A 20972-nucleotide genomic window follows, 5' to 3' on the forward strand; every position below is an offset into this window, starting at 1 on the left:
ACTTTCATGTGACTCCTTCCAAGTCTAAAGTATTGGAAACTAATTTTAAAAAATATTTTGAACTCCAAGAGGACTAAACCAAACACATTTGTGTCTGCACTTCCCCGGAGGCAGCCAGTTTTCACCTCCAATCTGGGGCAGTCTTTTCTGGTGTAGAAACGCCTACTCCAGAGACTGTGCCAGCTGCCTGGCCTCTGCTGAGACACCCCACAGACCCCTTGCTGTTTTCATTATGGCTCCAGGTTTGAAAAAGAGTTGACATCTTTGAGACCCAAACCCCCTCCTGGTAACTACTTGACATCGGTCCTCCCTTGATCTGCTGCCCAGCATCACTTAGATCCTTCTCGTTTTCATTTATGTGCTCTTCCAACACTGAGTGCCTGGTGTGTGCTAGGCACTCCCCTCAGCTCTGGAAACAAGGCGAATACTTGAGACAATCCCCGTCCACCTGGAATTTATCTTCTGGTGGAGGACACAGCCCCCAGATAATAACCGAATAATGACACAGTTAAAACTGTGATGGAAAAGGAACAGAAGGATCCCTGGGTGGCTCAGCGGTTTAGCGCCTGCCTTTGGCCCAGGGCCTCATCCTGGAGACCCGGGATCGAGTCCCATGTCAGGCTCCCTGCATGGAGCCTGCTTCTCCCTCTGCCTGTGTCTCTGCCTCTCTCTCTCTCTCTCCCCTCTCTCTCTCTTTCTCTCATGAATAAATAAATAAAATCTTTAAAAAATAAATAGAAGAAAGAAGAAAAGAAAGAAAGAAAGAAAGAAAGAGAAAGAAAGAAAAGAAACAGAAGCACAGTGATAGTGTATATGATGAGGGGAGAGGCACCCAGCACATCCCAGGCCCTTTCTTGGAGAAAGTGTGTCTAACCTGTCAGCCGCCCCTCACAGGAAGTTCCTCCAGTTCACCTCCAGGCCCCCTCCTCTGAGATGCTTCTGTTTAACAAGCTTCCCCTCTAAGCTCAGAATGGAACACATTTCAGATGAGGTCTGTACCAGCCTGAGAATGAGTTGTATTATGGCAGTTTCCGCCCATTCAGCTCGTTATTCCATTCTCCTGACGCCTCCTGGGCTTGGGGTCGTGCCTTCCAGTGAGAAGAACCAGCAATTACCAATCACCTGTGAAGACGAAGGCCTGAACCAATAAATTGTCTTAGGAACCTGAGGAGTTATCCATGGTCATTATCCTCATTCTCCAAATAGGAAACTGAGGCCTTAAAGAGAGTTTGTGATTTTCTCAGGGACACTGGTAAGAACCTAGGTCGATCTGGCCCCAAGTTCATGCTCTTCCAGTGTTGGGGTCCCAAGTGTTGAAGAATGTGACAGGGTCAGAGTGACCACCAAAGACCAGGAGCAAACAAGCCATTAGGTATATATAGTCTCTCTAACCTCAGAGGCACACAGCCCACGTTTATCAACTTATTTGTTCTTATTTTTAAAGCCTTCTAAAATCCATCTTTACGATGTTTTGCAGGATTCCCCAGTAATCCCATTTAATTGGGAGACTTGGACCAGTAGGTCAGTGAGTATATACGTATCTGAAACGTAGCCTTGTTTCAAGAAAGATCAAAAAGTCAGAAATTAGATTAGTCTGATAGCACGTATTCTTAGAAAAAACCCCACTTATGCCTAACATTCATTTCATTTTCTAAGGGCCTGCAAACCATCCATTTAAATCATTTTCTCTAAAATTGGACCAAAGTCAAGTCCACCAGTCTGTACTTTGCTGACTCCCACTCACTGCTGTTTTTCAAGGCCAATGGCAACAGCTCAAGCGGCTTATCTGCAAATGTTCTTGATACCCTAGGAAATTAGTTGTCTACTCTGGGACACTCAAACTCACTTCCTAATTTAACAATGAACATTTGTCTAGCATTTTGTAGATATACTGTAGTGATCCCCTTATGCCTTTTTATAATAATCAACAGTGACTAACATCAAATACTCATGCTCTAGTTGGGCCTGGAGTTAAATAGGAAGGAAACAAATGGCTTACTGCGATTCTCTCTAATGCATCGTGTGAGTTGCTCAGGCTGTAGTAACAAAATACCATAGACTAAATCGCTTCCACAGTAAGTTTTTTCTCACAGTTCTAGAGGCTACTAGTCCAAGATCAAGGTTCTGGTTGATTTCGCGTCTGGTGAGGACTCTCTTCCTGGCTTGCAGACAGCCACCTTCTGGCTGTGTCCTCACATGGCTTTTCCTTGATGCATGTGTGAAAGAAGAGACAGCAGGAGCTCTTTGGCGTCTCTCTTTTTTTTTTTTTTTCTTTAAAAACACCTTTAATTTTAGTTTCCTTAAAGAATTTATTTATTTATTTGACAGAGAAAAAGAGCACCAGCAGCGGGGGAAGCTCAGAGAGAGAGAGAGGGAGAAGCAGGCTCCCTGCTGAGTGGGGAGCCCAATGGCAGACCCTCAACCAACTGACCCACCCAGGCACCCCTCTGGCATCTCTTCTAATAAGAATGTATTGCAATCCCTTCGGATCAGGACCCAACCCTTATGACCTTATTAAACCTAATTACTTCCTTACTCCAAATTCAGCCACAGTGGGAGGGTCAGAGCTGCAAAATATGAAAGTAGCTGAGGGGGTCGGGGGTAGGGTCACAAACATTCCATCCCTGACACGACCAAATGCAAGATTTCTTAAAAAGGAAATCTACCTACATATTCAGTGCAGAGAATATGGAATTTAGGACCAAGGACTCTGATTGCCTATTCTTTGTTCCAAGGCAGGAAACTCTCAGTCTTGACTCTCCCTCGAGCTTGATTGTAGTTGATGACAGTTGACATTAGTGACATGTCTTGGCCTGGGTTTCAACAGCTCCTGGACACCGACTTTCAGCTGACTCATCCTCTCTGCAGTAAGCAGAGCAGAACTAAGGTATTTCAATCAGGGCTTGGTTGTCTCACCACACTGCCTTCCCCACAACCTCCTCCTGTCATTTGCAGGAGGGCTCATGCCTTTCTGGCCCACTTGTTGGCACCAAACGTGGGAGCTGACTTTTCACTGTCTTCTTGAGTCCTGAGAACTGATCAGTAGAAGCAACGGTCTACCTCTTATTGGTTCCAAAGCTTTATCTTCTTATCAAGTTTAGTAATGCCAGAACACAGACATTCAGCTCGGTGGTTACTGACAGTATAAGATTGTAGGTTTTGCTTTCTTATCATTGTACTTGTTCCCATGGTTTACTGCTGTGTAACAAACTACCCCCAACACATAACAGCTGTATTAGTTATCTGTTGCTGCATAACAAATTTTTAAATTTTTATTTATTTATGAGAGACACAGAGAGAGAGAGAGAGAGAGAGAGAGGCAGAGACATGGGCAGAGGGAGAAGCAAGCTCCATGTAGGGAGCCCGATGTGGGACTCTAACCCGGGAATCCGGGATCACGCCCTGAGCCAAAGGCTGATGCCCAAACGCTGAGCCACCCAGGTGTCCTGCTGCATAACAAATTACCTCAGAACTTTGTGCCCCGAAACAAGAACATGTATTATCTTGTGTTTACTGTGTGCGGTTTACATGGATAGATGTTTTGTGATTTGTCTTAACTGACCACCTGGACCTGCATGCACACAGGCAGGCTAAGGAAATGTTATTTGTGAGACCGTGCTGTGTGAATAACCTTAGGATCCTGGTTGTTTGAAATATATCATCTGGCCTCCAGGTCAGAACTGGCCCTTCTGATGTCAAGAGCTGTACATCTTGCCTCACATCCCCTCCTGCTCTGGGCTGGGCTGGCCTCCCGAAATGGAATCCCAGAGGGGAGGCAGACACACATAACCCAGGCTCCTTGAAAATAGGAGCAGAAAATAGGCTCCTTGAAAAAACAGAAACAGAAATGCAGCTCGCTCCAAACCACACAAAGGCAAACAAATGTTTGATTTCAAACCCAGTTATTTGCCCTATAAATGTGTCCCTTATGGGGATGGTCAGTTGGAAGTAACACCTGAGGGGAGGGTGCTCCACCCAGGCCCCTCAACTCAGACTCCAGTTTGGCTGTTTCCATGGGACTTCCCCTGCTGATGAGGTTGGATGTTGTAAGTACCCGATTTGATGTAACTTTGCCTTATTCTCATTTATTGCCTATTATTACCTTCATCTATATGCAGATTATTTCCTTTTTCTGTTTCTATTAGGTTTCTATAATAATAATAAAGTTTTCTTTCCTTTTTGAAACTGAAACACAGCTGTTCTGAGTCTTTTGTTCAGAACAGCGGGTCAGGAATCCAGGTGCGATTAACTGGTTCCTTTGGCTCAGGCTCTCGTTCAAGCTGTAGGCACTGTGTCATCTGGGGCTGAAGTTATCCTCAAGATTAGCCTGGGGAAGGATCCACCTCCATACCCATGCTCGTGGTTGTTGGCAGGATCTAGTGCCTCCTGGACTATTGGGTGGAGGCCACTCTCAGTTCCTTGCCATTTGGGGCTTTCCACGGGGCAGCTTCTGACATGGCAGCTTTGCCTCATCCGAGTGAGTGAGTGGTAAGAACCAGACAGTGAGGGCAAGACGGAAGTCATTTAATCTCATAAGTGACATTACATTGCTTTTACTCTACTCTTTTCTTTAGAAGCAAATCACAGGTCCACCCAACATTCAAGAGGTGGGGATCATGCAAGGATGTAAATAACAGGAGGTGGGGATCCCTGGAACCATTTTCGATGGCACCTACCATGGTGACTTGAAACAAAACAGTTTACTATCTCTCATGGTCCTGGGTGTTGATAAACTCAGATGAATGGGTCTTGCTGGGGGCCTCCCTGAATGCAGGCAGATGGCATCTGGGGCTGCAGTCATCGGAAGGCTTCACTGTGCTGGATATCCAAAATGCATCCTCTTGCATGTCTGTTGCCTGAGCTGGGGAGGCTGGAAAGCAGGAGGCCAGCCAAGCAGTCTTTTCCCATGTGGCTTCTCCCATGGTTAGCTTGGGCTTCCTCACAGGTCTCCAGAAAGTCAGACCTCGAACATGTGGCTAGTTTCTCCTAGAATGGTGGCTCTGAGGCACCAAAGCAGAAGCTGCAGAGTTTCCTGTGACTTAGCCTCAGGCATTACTCAGCATCACTACCACCACATTCTGTTGGTCAAAGGACAGCCAGAGCCAGCCCAGATCCAAGGGCAAGAGACAACCAATGAGCATGAACCCTGGGAGGGGTGGTTCCCTGGGGTATCATCTTTGAAGACTAGTTTCCATAATCTTGTGACATAATTCTTGCTTCCTCCCTATTCTTCATCCCCAAAGGTAAGATAACTGCATGTAACTCTCAGAGTCACCATAAAGTTTACTATTGTGCTAAGGAGTTTACACACATGATCTCATTCTATCCGGTTAGCACCTCTGAAACAAATGCCCTCTTTTCCCTTGGTACCCATGGGTTTCTAGTACTTGCAATAATGAAGCACAGTGAGTAGAAGCAGGAACACCCTGCCTGTGCCCGCCCCTGGCCCTCAAACACTCTCGCAGGGCACAGCCCTTGCTCATGGGCCCCACTGCTTCCACTCACCTTCTCTGCCTTTGGGAATTTAGGATTTTTTAAAGTATTGGTCTCCATTTACTTGGCTGAAACATGTCTCTCATCTTATTCTTAGCATTTGAGCGGCACTGCATGAACCAGGCTAACACCATCTTGAACAAATCCAACCTGATGACTGGTCTGTGACCTGAGACCTTGAGCATAGCACCCCCCTCCAAATCTTTCCTTTTGTTTAACCACACCCCAAAGTACACCCTGAGGCAAAATGTTCTTGACTTGCCCTGGAGCTATTGGCCATGACACACACCTGCTCTCAAGCTCTGTGCTCCTGACCTCCCGGGCTACAGAAGCAGCAGATCTTCAGGGAGGTGGGGTAGCAGTCTTAGGATCCCAGGGTATGCTTCTGTCCATGCCCTAAACAAACCACTTCTTTCTCCTCAGCCTTTGGAGGTCGCTTTGCACATGCCTCCCTTTCAGGAAACAAGTACCATTCCACTACCGTCCCCTGGGACTTCCCTGCTGCTGGCCTCCCTTCGTCCTCACCTTTCCAGGGCCTGGCACTAAGCCCAAGACAGAGAGATACCCAACACGTGTCCTGAATGAAAGACAGGTGGGGCTGTTAGATGACTGGCAGTGGACCGGTGTGTTTTGTCTGAGTTTCCAGGATAGGGGGACATGTCCCCACGGAAGGAAAAGGCAGGAGTTGCCAGGGCAGCAAGTGTGTCGTTCAGAGGTGGGAGGCTGAGTGTGCGCCTCCTTCTATAGGGGCGACTCAACGGATCCTGGTTTTCCTGAGACTTTGCAAGTTTGAGTACTGAAAGCCCCGATCCCCAGGGTCCTGCAGCCCTAAGTGAAGTTGGACAGCCGGAATGCATGCTACTCCTGGCCTGCATCTCTTCTGCGAGTTACTGGGCAAAACTGTCTTCATGCTCAAGAACACCTTAGTTGGCTTCCATTAGTTGGAATCTGAGGCACAAATTTCCATGTAAATTTTAGGAGAAGCTTGGAGAGAGAATGGAGGCAGGGGCTCAGGAGAGCAGCTTCGAGGGAGTGCAAGCTGTCCCTGGCTTCATTATCCACACATGGAGTTGCTCCGCCTTGCAGGAGAGCTCGGGAGAGTTTGCCAGAAACTACCATATCTGGAAGGATCTGTTGGTTCTATCCATGGGTCAGAGTCTGACCTACACATCTAGGCTATACTCCAGGCCCCTGCAGGCAGCTGCTGGGGAGCCAGGGCCTGCGGGCACCAATCCAGCCGATGTGGGGTGAACCAGCCCCCCTGTCCATCCATCCGTCGGCAGTGGTACAGAGGTGGTGGAGACGGGAACTCCGTGAACCTTTCTCAGGACAGCTCAGGTGGGGAAGCAGGGCCATGGGCCACCGGGGGGAGGATGGGAAGACATGGCCAGGGCCCAGGGGCTCTGGGGACTTGTCAGCTTGACCCAGTACAAAGAGGTAGAGATTTGAAATCATTGTTGCAAAGGCTGGGGAAGGTGAGCGTCCTGGGAAAACCTAGCAGGACTCAGGGGCTTCGTGGGAGCCCCGGCTGACATCTCGGATCTCACATTAATGATGACTTTTCCTGAGGCCTGCCTGGGTGACCTCCTCCCACAAACGAGCAGCTCAAGCACAGAGAAGGCAGTCCTGGTACTGAGCAGAGACCGGGGGCCCGGTGGCAGCGAGGACAAAGGGCAGAAGCACAAATTAGTTTAGGGACAATGGCTCCCAAGGTGTGTTGAGGTCAGAATCACTGGGAGAGCTTTGAAAAAACATAGTATCCAGGCTGAACCCCAAACCAATTAAATCAGAATCTGGAGTAGGGCTTGGGCTTCCGTGTTGTTAAAGCTCTCGAAAGGATTCCAGTGCGCAGCAGACTTGGCAACCAGTGGTTCGGGGGCATTGGGGAGAGATTGGAAATCCAAGCTGAATCGGTTCCAGCTCCTTCCTGAGATCCAGTAGCATGTGTGCCCTTTGATTCTGTAAATTATCTCTGTATCTTTGTAATAAATTCCTTCTTTTAGGCTGAAATTAATACTTGCAAGCAATAGTCTTTTTAAAAAAAAGATTTACTTATTTATTTCAGAAATAGAGCAAGCATGGTGGATGGGGACTGGGGGGGGTGGGCAGAAGGAGAGGGACAAGCAGACTCCATGCTGAGCACAGAGCCTGATGCGGGGACTCCATCCCACAACCTTGAGATCATGACCTGAGCAAAACTGATAGACGCTTAACCAACTGGGCCACCCGGGCACCCTGCTATCAACAGTCATAAACACTGTGGTACCGTCTCTCTATAAAGTGACAACTAATGCCTCCGGGTGTCCCTGGCATGGCCCTCGACAATAAGAACTACATACAGTGAAGTCATCATTCCTATGGCAACCTGAAGCCTGAAGGAATGGTGTTTGATTTTGCATTTCACCCTACAGGAAGCTGAGGATGGTCTGCCATAAGAACGCCAGGTCTGGAGCTTCTGGATCATTCCAAATTGCTCGCCCTTTCCAAATGGACTCTTAGGGAATCTTTGTTGCCCTGAATCAAAACTGAGGGCTCTTTTCACTCAAGAGCATGGGGTCACCCGTCAGAGAGGCTAGACAGATAAACCCATCTCCTGGACACTTCCTTCTAGTGACTTGCTGGAGCATTTTCAGGTAGAAATGCATACTCTTTGTGCATTTCCTTCTGATTATAGTTTGTTTTGTTTTTTTGTTGTTGTTGTTAAGGATTTTATTTCTCTATTTGAGATCGATTGAGAGAGTGTGTGAGCATGACTGGGGAGAGGGGCAGAGAGGCAGAGGGAGAAGCAGGCTCCTCACTGAGCAGGCAGCCTGATGTGGAGCTGGATCCCAGGACCCTAGGATCACAATCTGAGCTAAAGGCGGATGCTTAACCGACAGAGCCACTGAGGCACCCCCGTGTTTTGGGGTTTTAAGTTATAAAAGCATGTAAGGTATGACCAAGGAACTCCATTTCAGATTAGGAAAGGAAGTACCACAAAATAGTGGTAATTTTTAGAAGTACCTTGAGGTTCTCCTGTCCTGGGGGGCTCCCCTCTGACAACCAGGGCCCTGTGGCAACAAGGCTGCTCTCTTCAGGGAAGAGGGTGGACTAGGGGGAAGGCAAGGACAACAGGGGAAGGAGAATGCTGGACAAAGGAGGGAAAACCGCCTTCCAGAGTGGAGAAGGTCAAGGGCGTGTCTTCCGTCACCTCTCCCCAGGATGCTGATGGTGACCCCAGGACGCTGGTGGTGACCCCTAGATGCACACACCCTGCTCCCAGAGATAGTGCAGCTGCAGAGCCTCAGACTCAGCCTCCCCAGCCAGCTTCAGCTGGAGTCACACTTCTGGGGACACCAACTTTGATATTTCTGAGACTGAAGGTCTCCCAGGACACTGGACTTTCAGTGCTAAAGCCAGGGCAATTTGGTCACCCTCCCTCAGACCCAACAGCTCCTCACAAACTGGTTTCCCACAACAGAGGGCTGGGCGGGGCCTGGGTCCTATGCTCACACTCCATGCCCTCCTTCACTCCATGGCACACACTTCCACACGCATGTATATCACACGCCATGCACACACCACACACACACACCACACATCCCATACACACACACATCACACACACCACACAGCACACATGCACACCATACACATACTCCCTCATATGCACACCGTATACACACACAGACCATACACATTCCACATACACACCACACACCATACCATGCACACTGTATGTATACCATACACACACACACACCACACACTCCACCTTTTCCAACTTGAACTTCATAAAGTTCAGGCAGCTCCGGTGATGCTGAGAAGACTATAGTCGCCTCTGCTGGGGAGGCCATCACTGGGCACCCCCTCCAGCCCCACAGCCCCACTCCTGCTCTGCGATCTTGGTTTTATTTTATTTTTTAAAAGATTTTATTTATTTATTCATGACAGACAGAGAGAGAGAGAGAGGCAGAGACACAAGCAGAGGGAGAAGCAGGCTCCATGCAGGGAGCCTAACATGGGACTCGATCCAGGGTCTCCAGGATCACACCCTGGGTTGAAGGTGTTGCTAAACCGCTGAGCCACCCGGGCTGCCTGGTCTTGGTTTTATTTATTTATTTATTTTTTTATTTTTAAAAGATTTATTTATTTATTTATTTATTTATTTATTTATTTATTTATGAGAGACAGAGACAGAGAGAGAGGCAGAGACACAGGCAGAGGGAGAAGCAGGCTCCATTCAGGGAGCCTGATGTGGGATTTGATCCCGGGTCTCCAGGATTGGTCTTGGTTTTAGAGCCAGCAGGAATCTGCGGTCGTTTTATGAGATGTGCAGACCTGATTTCCAAGATGGTAGCAGCAGAGACAAGCCAAGACTTGGTCCTCCTGTCTCTTCTTCATCAAACAGTCAGCTGTTAGTTTAGAGGATACTCAGAGGGGGATCTAAATTTCCAGCCCTGTGTCAACACACAGGCAGGCCTCTTCAAGGAGAGCCTGTTATGGGTCCAATTGTGTTCCACAGAGATGCTGAAGTCTTGACACCCCCCACCCCATGCGTGACTGTGGCCTTATTTGGAAATAGGGTCTTTGCAGATGATCAAGTTAAGATGAGGTCAAGGATGGGCCCTGATCCACTACGACTGGTGTCCTTATGACAAGGGGAAGTTTGGATGCAGAGACAGACGTGCCCAGAGGGAAGACACTGAGAAACGATGAGCGGCCGCGTACAAGCCAAGGAATAGCTGGGGCCCCCAGAAGCTGCAAGAGAGGCCTGGATCCGGCTTTGGATGTCCCGCCTCGGCTCCGAGGCCTGTTCTCATCTGGCAAATGACACTCCTCTACTGCAAGAGCTGAGTCATTGCTGCAGCTGACTGATGACCGACCCCAGAGAACAATCGGCTGCTTCGATGTGCTCTGCTCTCCAGGAAAAGAAGATCTTTATCATTTCCTCCCGATTCAGAGCAAGATGTAGCTTGCTTTAAAGAAAAAAAGAACAAAACAACTCTGCTGCATGGGCCAAAGTTCAGCTTACCCGAAGGCACACGTAAAAATAACTAAGCTTCGATGAGCCACCAGGAAGAGCTCGGACAAGCATAGGGCACGTCTGAACCGCGGGGGCCATACAGGGGCCAGTGGCCAGTTCAAGGCCTTTGGGATGTCCCTGAAGCACAGACTTGTACAATCTGGAAACAGCAAATGGGGGATCCCTGGGTGGCGCAGCAGTTTGGTGCCTGCCTTTGGCCCAGGGCGCAATCCTGGAGACCCGGGATCGAATCCCACGTCGGGCTCCCGGTGCATGGAGCCTGCTTCTCCCTCTGCCTGTGTCTCTGCCTCTCTCTCTCTCTCTCTCTCTATGACTATCATAAATAAATAAAAATTTTTTAAAAAATTAAAAAAAAAAAAGAAACAGCAAATGATAAATGAAACAAAACATCACGAGACAGGCCTGCGGATATCATATATTAACTGATCTTTCCTTTGTGGCATAAATCCCACTTGGTGATGATGCCGGTGTATAACCCCTTCTTCTCTAATCTTGTTGCTGGCTTCCGTTTGCTGGTGTTTTGTCTTGTCTGAGAACTGTTCTGTCCACGAGATATACTGGTCTGTGGGGTTCTTATTGATGTCTTTGGCTTGGCGTCAGGAAAACAGGGTCTCTTCAAATTCATCAGTACATACACTTATCTCATGGCATTCTCTTGTAGTCCTTTATTTTCCTGCAAGTTCGATAGCCATGTTCCCTCTTTTATTCCTGATTTCAGTAACTTGCATCTTCTTCCTTTTTTTCTTGCTTGGTCTAGCTAAGCTAAAGGCTTGTCAAAACAGCCTATCGTTTCATAGAACCAACTTTTAGGGATGCTTGGGTGGCTCAGTGGTTGAACTTCTGTCTTTGACTCAGGTCATAATTCCAGGGTCCTGGGATCGAGTCCTGTATTGGGCTCCCCTTGGGGAGCCTACTTCTCCCTCTATGTCTCTGTCTCTCTGTGTTGCTCATGAATAAATAAAATCTTTAAAAAAAAAAAAAAAAGAACCAACTTTTAGTTTTATTCATTTCTCTATTGCTTCCATATTTTTAATTAATCTTTACCATAATCTTTATTATTGTTTTCCTTCTGCTTGCTTTGCTTTTTTAGTTTTCTTTTTTCTTCCCCAATGTTTTAAGGTGGAAGGTTAACTATTGATTTGAGCTCTTTCTTCTTGTTTAATGGGGGCATTTATAGCTATAAATTTCCCTCTGAGCACTGCTTTAGATCCATCCCAGGTGTTCTGATATATGGTGTTTTTATTTCATTCATCTCAAAATCCTAATTTCTTTTATGATTCATCTTTCACCAGTTGATTATTTCGGAGCATGTTGCTTAATTTCCACATGTTGGGGGATTTCCCAAATTTCTTCCTGTAATTGACGTCTGACTTCACTCCATGGTAGTTGGAGAACTTCCTTTGATTTCAGTCCTTTTAAATTTATTACATCCTGTCTCACAGATGAGTATATGATCTATCCTGGAGAATGCTCCATGTACACCTGAAAAGAATTCCTATTCTGCTGTTGTTGGGCACAGTAGTCAATGGATTTATACTAGGTCTAGTTGGTTAATATTGTTGTTCAAGCCTTCTATTTCTTTGTCAATCTCCTGGCTAGTTTTTCCATCCATCGCTGAAAGCGGGTATTGAATACTCCAACTATTATTTTTGAATCTTCTACTTCTCCCTTCAACTGTTAGCTTTTGCTTCATGTATTTTGGGTTCTGTTGTTTGTTGCATATAAGTTTACAGTTGTTAATCTTCCTAATGGATTGATCCTTTTATCATTATAGAATATTCCTCTTTATCTCTAGTAACATGTTTTGGTTTAAAAGCTATTTTACCTGATAGCGGTTTAGTCACACCAGCTTTTCTAAGTTTGCTGTTTGCATGACACATATTTTTCCATCCTTTTACTTTCAACTTGTATCTTAGAATCTAAAATGTATTTTCTGTAGATGGGATATGATGGGATCTTGCTTATTATCTCATCTGACAACCTCTGCCTCTTGATGGATTTTGTTTCGTCATTGATACAGCTGGAGTCATGCCTACCATTTTACTTTTTATCTTCTATATGTCTCGTGTCCATATATGTCTATATGTCTCATGTTCCTCTACTCCTCCTTTACTGTTTTCTTTTGCATTAAATGAATATTTTCTATTGTAAATTTTAATATCTTTAAAATTTTTCCACTATATACTATTAGTCATTTTCCTGGGGGTTGCTCCAGAGCAAGCAATTCCCAATTTTACTGGAACTCACATGAAACTCTTCAGTTCATAGCTTCAACCTATTAAACACTGGGACAAAACATGCCTGCCTGTAATTTAGTGAAGTCTCTCCTGTTCTCATTCATTCATTCATGCTTTTCATGTAGTGCATGTTAGGTGAGCACCTATTGTGTGATATACTTTGTAACAGGTGCTCATAACATAGAGACAGGTAAGACATGACTTTACCATAAAGAAGAGGGCTAAGGGGCCCTTGGGGCAGAACAGAATCAAAGAGGGGATTTATATGTACAGATGATGTTGCTCAGCAGCAGGAGGAGGGAGTCTCGAGGTCAGAGGACTCTGAAGAGCAGCAGCAGTTTGGTGTCTTTTATAGCCACAGGGTTTGCAAATCTATGGCTAGCAGACGTTGAGTGCTATTTCACAGGTATATAAAGCAGACAGACTCCAAACGGCTAAAAATATGCATATTGGGGATATTTGTAAAGCAACTGGGTTTAGCATTATGTATATGCAAAAATATGCATATTGGGTATATATGCATACACAAAATATGCATATTGAGGCTATATGTAAAGCAACTAGAAATTTGAGTTAGGCACCAATAAGAGCGAGTTTAGGCACCTGCTATGAAATAAGTGAAGAAACAAACAACGTGGGAGCCAACATACATGGGCCATCCTTAACTCATTTATATGACAATATGGTAGGGGGAAGAAGGCAGACCAACATATGTTGAAGAAGACAGTGTGGTTGTTTTTGTTGTTGCTGTTGTTGTTTTTAAGATTTTACTTATTTAATTTTGAGAGACACACAGAGAGAGGAAGAGACACAGGCAGAGAGAAGCAGGCTCCCTCTGGGGAGCCCGATGTGGGACTCGATCCCGGGATCCTGGGATCATGCCCTGAGCCTACGGCAGATGCTCAACCACTGAGCCACCCAAGTGTTCCAAAGACAGTGCGGTTGTACCCAAGGAGGCTGGGCTGAAGGAAATTTGGTCCAAGGTCTGTAAGCATTTAGGAAGGTGTCAGAGTTGAGAGCTGAGACATGACCAGAGAGGATAACTGATGGAACAAGGTTCCAGAGCAAGGGAAGGGAAAGCAGTCAGGAGTCGTGGGGGAAGGGGTGCTGCCCTGAGAGGGCTGCACGAAGGCCTGGGTAGGTCTGAGGGCAGCTGACCTGTCCTGTTGCCCACCCCTGACCCCTCATCCATGTGTTTGTTTTGTCGAGTCCTTGGACCAGGGCCCTTCTGGGGCCTGCATCTAGTCCCAAACAGAAAACCAGCCTTTTCTCACAGAACCAGTTTTGTACATGACTCTAAGTTCTCAAGCATGCAAGTTTAATGAAATTATTTTTCTACCTTTGAAGTGATGAAAATAAAGAAGCTAGTTCTAAAACTACAGTTTTGGGCAGCCCCGGTGGCACAGCGGTTTAGTGCTGCCTGCAACCCGGGGTGTGATCCTGGAGACCTGGGATCGAGTCCGAGTCCGGCGTCGGGCTCCCTGCATGGAGCCTGGTTCTCCCTCTGCCCGTGTCTCTGCCTCTCTCTCTCTCTCTCTCTGAATAAATAAATTAAAAATCTTTTAAAAAATTGAAAAATAAAAAATAAATAAAACTACAGTCTCATCAGAGATACTTACCATTTCCTCCCACCAACAAAGATACAAAAGACAGAGATCAGTATGCTAATTACAATGAGTTGTCACCAGTAACTTGAAAACAAGGAGAAATGTTAGCCGGCTGAAACATTAACATTAAAATCAGTGCAGATGGGTTATTAACATTAAAGCCAGTACATATAAGCAGGTTTGCCTTAAATGGAAAAAATGGGGGTGCCTGAGTGGTTCAGTCAATTAAGCATCTTCCTTTGGCTCAGGTCGTGATTCTGGGGTCCTGGGATCGAGTTCTGCATCCGTCTCCCTACTCCGTGGGGAGACTGCTTCTCCCTCTGTCTCTCCCTCTCTCTCCCTCTTTATATCTCTCATGAATAAATAAAAAAAAATTTTTAATGGAAAAATTGGTTCCAAGACCTTGAAATTGCCTTTAACCTGAACAGATGCATTAACCTAAAAAGGGAGGTTGGTCAGCCTACAAAGGTGGAAAAAGCCAAGGTGATTGTTGACAGCAGCCACCGAGCTCTGTGTAGGGGAGGAGCCTTAACTGGTGATATCCAGTATTCCTGCCCTGATGGCAAGCCCGTTCCGTTGAGATGGATGCACCAGGCTCCGTCAGCTTAATGCTCTTGAACATTCCACTCACCCCTCTTGGGTTCTCCATCCTGGCTGAGATCCAGCCCAGGCCAATTAAATCAGAGTTCTCGAGGGTAGGGCCTGGGCATTTGTCTTTTTAAAAGCTCTCCCAAGTGATTCTGATGTGCAGCTAGTATTGAGAATCCCTTGATCTAACTAATTCCCTGGGCTGTGATGCCATGCCCACCGTTATCTGTGTTCTCATGGATCTGCATCAGCCAATTACATAAACTGGCATTCTGATTCTGCACATTAGTCTAGGGCTTAGTTAATGAAACAACATGAGAAACAAAGTATGGGTCAGCAAAATGGCCAACCACAAATTCTCCAAGAGTGGAGCAATAAAGGACCATATCTCTTGTCCTTCACTTTTCTTTAGCTCCTTACAATTTATTTCATGGGCAGGGTTGACTGCGTGCTTGGCATCCATCCCCCACGTCTGCTTCCTAACAGAACTCCAACTGGGCTCCACACTCTACCTCTCCTCCCTTGAGGACATAGGCCTTGGAGAAATTGGCTCCACCCTCAGCTCCCGGGGTGCTCTGATTTGCCTGTCTATTTCCATCTTAGGAGTTCAAGAAAAGGAGCTCAATGCCATCAGTGAGACATAGGAATTGGCTTTCTTTTAAACTTTCTACTGAAGCGTGATACACATATGGAAAAGGTGATGAAACTATACACGTTAGTTTGATAGAGGTTCACAAACTGCATATACCTGTGTAACCAGCACCCAGATCAAGAAGCAAAATATGACCAGCAGCCAGAAAATCCTTTTCTGCCCTCTTCCACTCACTGTTCCTTCAAGGATAACCACTAACCTGACTTCCAATAGTATAGGGTCATTTTGCTTGTTTTATACTTTTTTTTTTTTTATGTAAGTAGAATCAAATAGTATATACTCTGTGTCTGGCTTCTTTTGCTCACATTATGTGTGTGAGACTCATTTTTATTGTGTATAGTTGTAAGTTGCTTACTTTCATTGCTGTATATTTGATGGTGGAATAAGCCAAATTTATCCATTCTACTGTTGATGAGTATTTGGCTGGTTTCCAATTTAGGAGTTTTACAAATTATGCTGCTATAAACATTTCAGTCCTTGTCTGTTGAGGACACAGAGATGCATTTCTGTAGGGTAAATACCTAAGAAGGATTACTGGGTCAAAGGGAATATATAGGTTCAACTTTAAGAGATACAGTCAAATGGCCTTCCATTTGGACCCAGATGGGACTGGACCAATTTACCCTCCCATCTGCAGTGTATGAAAGTTCCATGTCATTTATCAACACATGTCTGTCTTCTTCATTGTTACCATTTTGGGTGGGGATAGAGATGAGATTCAGGGAGTTTTGCTATAGGCTTCAAATTATCCCTTTAGAGGAAGCCAGCCCATTCTCCCCAAGAATGTGAATGAGAAGCAATAGCCAAAATGATTATTAGTGGCCAATTGAGGCCAATTGCCACCAAGTTAAAAAGAAAGGACTCGATGGCATCATTGAGGTGCTGGGTCAACAAACAACTCAATCCGTTACCTCCCAGCTGCTTTGGTTATTCTGTGGTCTGTATTGGAAAACATCTTCAGTGTTTTTTCAAAAGCACTTGAGTCTATCACATCCTTGCTTTATCTTTCTGATGTGGAAACTGATCACCAGTAAAATACAATGATTACCCCAAGGCCACAGAGTTGGCAAAGGGTAGAGCTGAGACTTAGAGCCAGGATTTCAGACCCAGCCTATTGCTCTTCCACCTACTGCCCCTTCCTAGCAGGCAGTACCACTGTCATCTCTCAGTTTGTGCAAGTGACTGTGAGTCTTTTGATCACATAGCTGCCATTTGCCAATGATGCCAAATTACACAGCCAATATGCCAGTAGCCATGCCAGCTAATGGAGGGACCAACCACATTTTGCAAATGGGCATTAGCAGCTGCACCTCTTCCGAGGAAACTGTCAGCCACATGAGGCAAGGCCCTGGTCCTCCAGGGGAAAAAGCACTGGTGCCTTTTAGTCATAAATCACTAATGAGGACACAAAGACAGTGAGAAAAGCAGGAGCAAAAATTATAGTAGCAAGTTCATCTTCCAGCTAAGCAGGTGCAAGAGCTGTAACTATCAGCTTCCCAACTTGGAAACCTAAGAATATTTCACCTAGTTTTGTAAACGTGCAACCCACTGATATAAAAATTCAATGGAGCAATGGAAAATAGTTCAATGACCTAAAACATCTCCTCACTATAAACCAGTTTTTGTGATTCAGCCCAACCACTCTGCCAACACACAATATTATAAGGCATTCTGCCGCTGACTTGTTCTCGTGGCGGGGGGTTGAGTGGTGGGTGGTGGTGGGGGTGCCAGAATTCATCACTTTCCCCTTCCAAACATGTTAAGTTCATGATCTTCAAGATCCAAATTAACTAGCAGAGTAGCTCCTAAAGCATAGGTTCAGATGTTTGCTGGGAAAGGAGACTGGATTATACATTAAAAATAAGATTTAAAACTATCTATGTTTTGTTTGTTTTTACCATGCTGTCAGGTAGTATAGGCAGCCAAACTACTCATGGGTTCAGAGTGTAATTCTAATGAAATTCATACTTCTTAGTCTAGCATTCAAGGCTCTATATGACCTGGCCTGCCCTTTTCTCTGACCATGTTGGTCTTCTGTCTATTCCTTGAACATGTAGTAGTCCCCTCTTATCCATGGGTTTGCCTTCCATGGCCACTTCAGTCACCTGCAGGCCAGAAACAGATACTCCTCCTTCTGAAATATGGTCAGCAGGTCAATAGTAGCCTAATGCTACATCACAATGCCTATGTCGTTCCCTTCACTTCATCTCACCACACAGGCATTTTATCGTCTCAAATTATCACAAGAAGAAGGGTGAGGTCAGGGCTGCCTGGGTGGCTCAGTCAAAGTGTCTGACTCTTGGTTTCAGCTCAGGTCATGATCTCATGGGTCACGAGAGCGAGTCCTACAGTGTCAGCCTCCATGCTCAGCAGGGAGTCTGCTTGAAGATTTTCTCCCTCTGCCCCTGCCCCCACTTGCGCACATGCTCTCTCTCTCTCTCTCTCTCAAATAAATAAATAAATAAATCTTTTTTTTAAAGAAGAGTGAGTTCAGTAGAGTAAGATATTTTGAGAGAGACCACATTCACACAATCTTGATTATATTATTATAATTGTTCTATTTTATTATTAGTTTTTAATCTCTTACTGTGATTAATTTATAAATTAAACTTTGTCATATGGACATGGTATGGATAGGAAAAATCATTGTATACCTAAGATTCAGTATTATCTGTGGTTTCAGGCATCCACTGGGGGTCTTAGAACATAACCTCTGCAATGAAGGGGGACTACTGTACCATGTTTTAATGACCTCAGGGCCTTTGCACTTGTACTTCCTCTTCTAGAACTTTCTTCCCTAGCTCACTGTCTAGTGAGCGAGTCATTTTTCACTCTTAGTCAAATGTCAACTTCTCCAAGAGCCTTCTTCCACCACTTTCTCTGAAGTAGCACCCCTATCACTCTTCATCACGGCACCTGGTTTATGAGCTTCCTAGCACTCATTGTGACATGTAATCACTTATTTATTACCTATAAGCTCCATGACAACAAGGGCCCTGTATCTCCTGCATTCCAACACTTGGAATGGCAGCAGTACCTCCAACATAGGAGGTACTCAATGACTATTGGTTGGATAAATGAGTGAATGAATAAAAGATGATCCAGTTGTGAATTAACCAGTGCTGTGGCTTTGTTCTCTTTGCTACCTGAATTAAGACCATTTAGCTATCCACTGGATCCTTTGCCAAATAAACCTTCCCAAGACAATAAAATACAGAGAAAAAAAGAGTGGGGAGAAATCAATGGGAAAGGAGACTGGATTATACATTAGAAATAAGATTTAAAACTATCTGTGTTTTGTTTGTTTGTTTTTACCATACTGTCAGGTGTCCTGGGGGGCTACATGAGGCAGATTGAGCTCATCCATAGCCACACCATAGGATCTTGGAATGACGTATTTTTTAAATGGGCCTTTCTATTTTTTGTGAACAATATATTGGTCAGTCCCTGAGAAGACACTGGACTTTTGAAAAGATCCAATAAGTGTGATTCACGTTTTTCTGACGTGTATTAGAATATATGACTACTAGGGTACACTGTACACAAACGAGTATCACCACTTCAGAGATAGCTGTGCAATCGCTGCCCATCCTGAAGCAGAGTGAGAACATCATGACTAGAATTGTCACCTTCCACAAACCTTCCAGTTCAAGCTCCCCATTTCACAGATGAGGAAGCTTGCAAAGTAGAGTTAATAGATAACTTTCTCAGGGTCACGAGCTACTGAGCAAGACCAACTTCAGCCCCAGACTCCACACTCCAGATAGGGTCCTTTCAGGACACAACACATCAGCTAAGCCCAACCATGACCAAAGGAGCCGGGCTCCCAACAGAACAGCCAAGACCAGTAGGGGTGGGTGCCCTGCTGCAAGAGCCTGCGGGGGGGCCCCCCCAGCTCTCACCTTGGCCACACCGGAGAGGGTGCCAGAGATGAACACAGACAAGCCCAGACCAACAAGCCCTGGGGGTGCGTGCGGAAACATGACCTCCCACAGCATCTTCACCCAGGTGCGGCGCAGCCCCGAGGCCAACGGCCCCCAACGCTCAGGAGCACCCCAGCCTCAGAGATTTTTCACCCAAACCCAAGGCCTGAGTACCTCAAAAGAGAGGCCGAGGCCCTCCCTGCCTGACGCTGGAGGAGGAGTGATCCTCTCCCCAAACCAGGACTCTACGGCTGAACACGACCGTGGGGGTGGGGGTGGGGGTGGGGGTGGGGGTGGGGGCGGGGGAGTGCCTGGAAAGGAGGAAGAGAGGGAGGAGCAAAGCAGCGCCTAACGCCCGTGGGTCCCCAGCCCCGGCTTTGAGCATCCCGGCTCAGGGTTCCAGAGAATGAAAACAGCTCTTCAGCCCAGCTCCCCGACTGGAACCCGCAGACCTGCCCGCCCTCCCCGGGGACACCCGCGCGACACCCGCCGCGGGGAGGGGGCGGCCCGGGGGCGGGGCCCGGCCAGGCCCGGAGCGCGCCCAGGTCCCGGGGAGGGGGGGCGGGGGGCGCCGAGGCCCCGGGTGTGGCCCCCTCCCCGCGGCCCGGCCCGCCGGCGCCCGCCCGCGCCTACCTGTAGTAGCGGTCATCTCTGAACGGCGTGAGGTCCTCCCTGAGCTCGCGGTACGCCTCCTGGAGCCGCTTGCACAGGTGCTTGAGCTCGCTGCAGAGCGGGGGCTCGAAGGCCGGGTACTCCGCGTCCATGCCCGCGCTCCCGGCGCCCGGCCCGCGTCCCCCCTCCCGCGCTCCGCCCTCGGTACAGCTCCCCTCGCCCCTCTCCCCGGCTCCCGAGACCGGGGCCCCCAGCGCACTGGGCGGGACCGAGGAGGAGGAGGAGGAGCAGGTGGCGGGGGAAGTGGGGAGGGGGCGCGGAGGAAGGTGGGGCGGGCGCGCTCCGGGCGCCGCGGCGAGACGCGGGGAGCGGGGCCTGCGGGGGTGCGGACGGGCCCGCCCCCGAGCCGCGGGCCTAGGGAGGGGGCCGCGCCGCGCCCATCGGCCGCCGCCCAAGAAGGAGCCGGGAGGGGGCGGGGGGCACCCAGCGCAAGGTCATCTGCCGCCCAGGACAAAAGTCTGAAGGGCCGTCCTCGCCACTGCTCGTTTAGGGAAAAGGAAGCAACTGGAGATGACAGGAAAAGAGAATAACGGGGCTCGGAGGAGGACTGAACAGGCCCAAGGCCGCAGCCGGCTCCCACGTTCAGCACCATGGACAGCCCCAGCCCCCCTTCCACCTTGGGTTCCATTTGGCCTAACGCAAAGACATTTCAAACTAAGCCAATCATGGTTATGTCATCCGAAACATTTTTAACGATAAAAGAATGTGTCCAAATGGTCCAAATGAGAGAACTCTTCCCACACATTCTATAACCACTGTGGGGGAGGAGGGGAG

General features: G+C 47.2%; 1 protein-coding gene across 1 annotated transcript in view; it reads right to left on the reverse strand.

The window, feature by feature from the left end:
* Positions 1–20527, reverse strand: part of TMEM181 (transmembrane protein 181) — a 75707-nt gene extending 55180 nt beyond the window's left edge. Inside the window, exon 1 of the mRNA XM_026018751.2 lies at positions 20160–20527. Coding sequence (XP_025874536.1) covers positions 20160–20290 — 131 coding nt within the window. The 5' untranslated portion in view covers positions 20291–20527. The remainder of the gene's footprint in view (positions 1–20159) is intronic.
* Between the last annotated feature and the right edge of the window lie 445 nt (positions 20528–20972).

Source organism: Vulpes vulpes, chromosome 1, assembly GCF_048418805.1.
Source record: "Vulpes vulpes isolate BD-2025 chromosome 1, VulVul3, whole genome shotgun sequence".
Classification (NCBI taxonomy): domain Eukaryota; kingdom Metazoa; phylum Chordata; class Mammalia; order Carnivora; family Canidae; genus Vulpes; species Vulpes vulpes.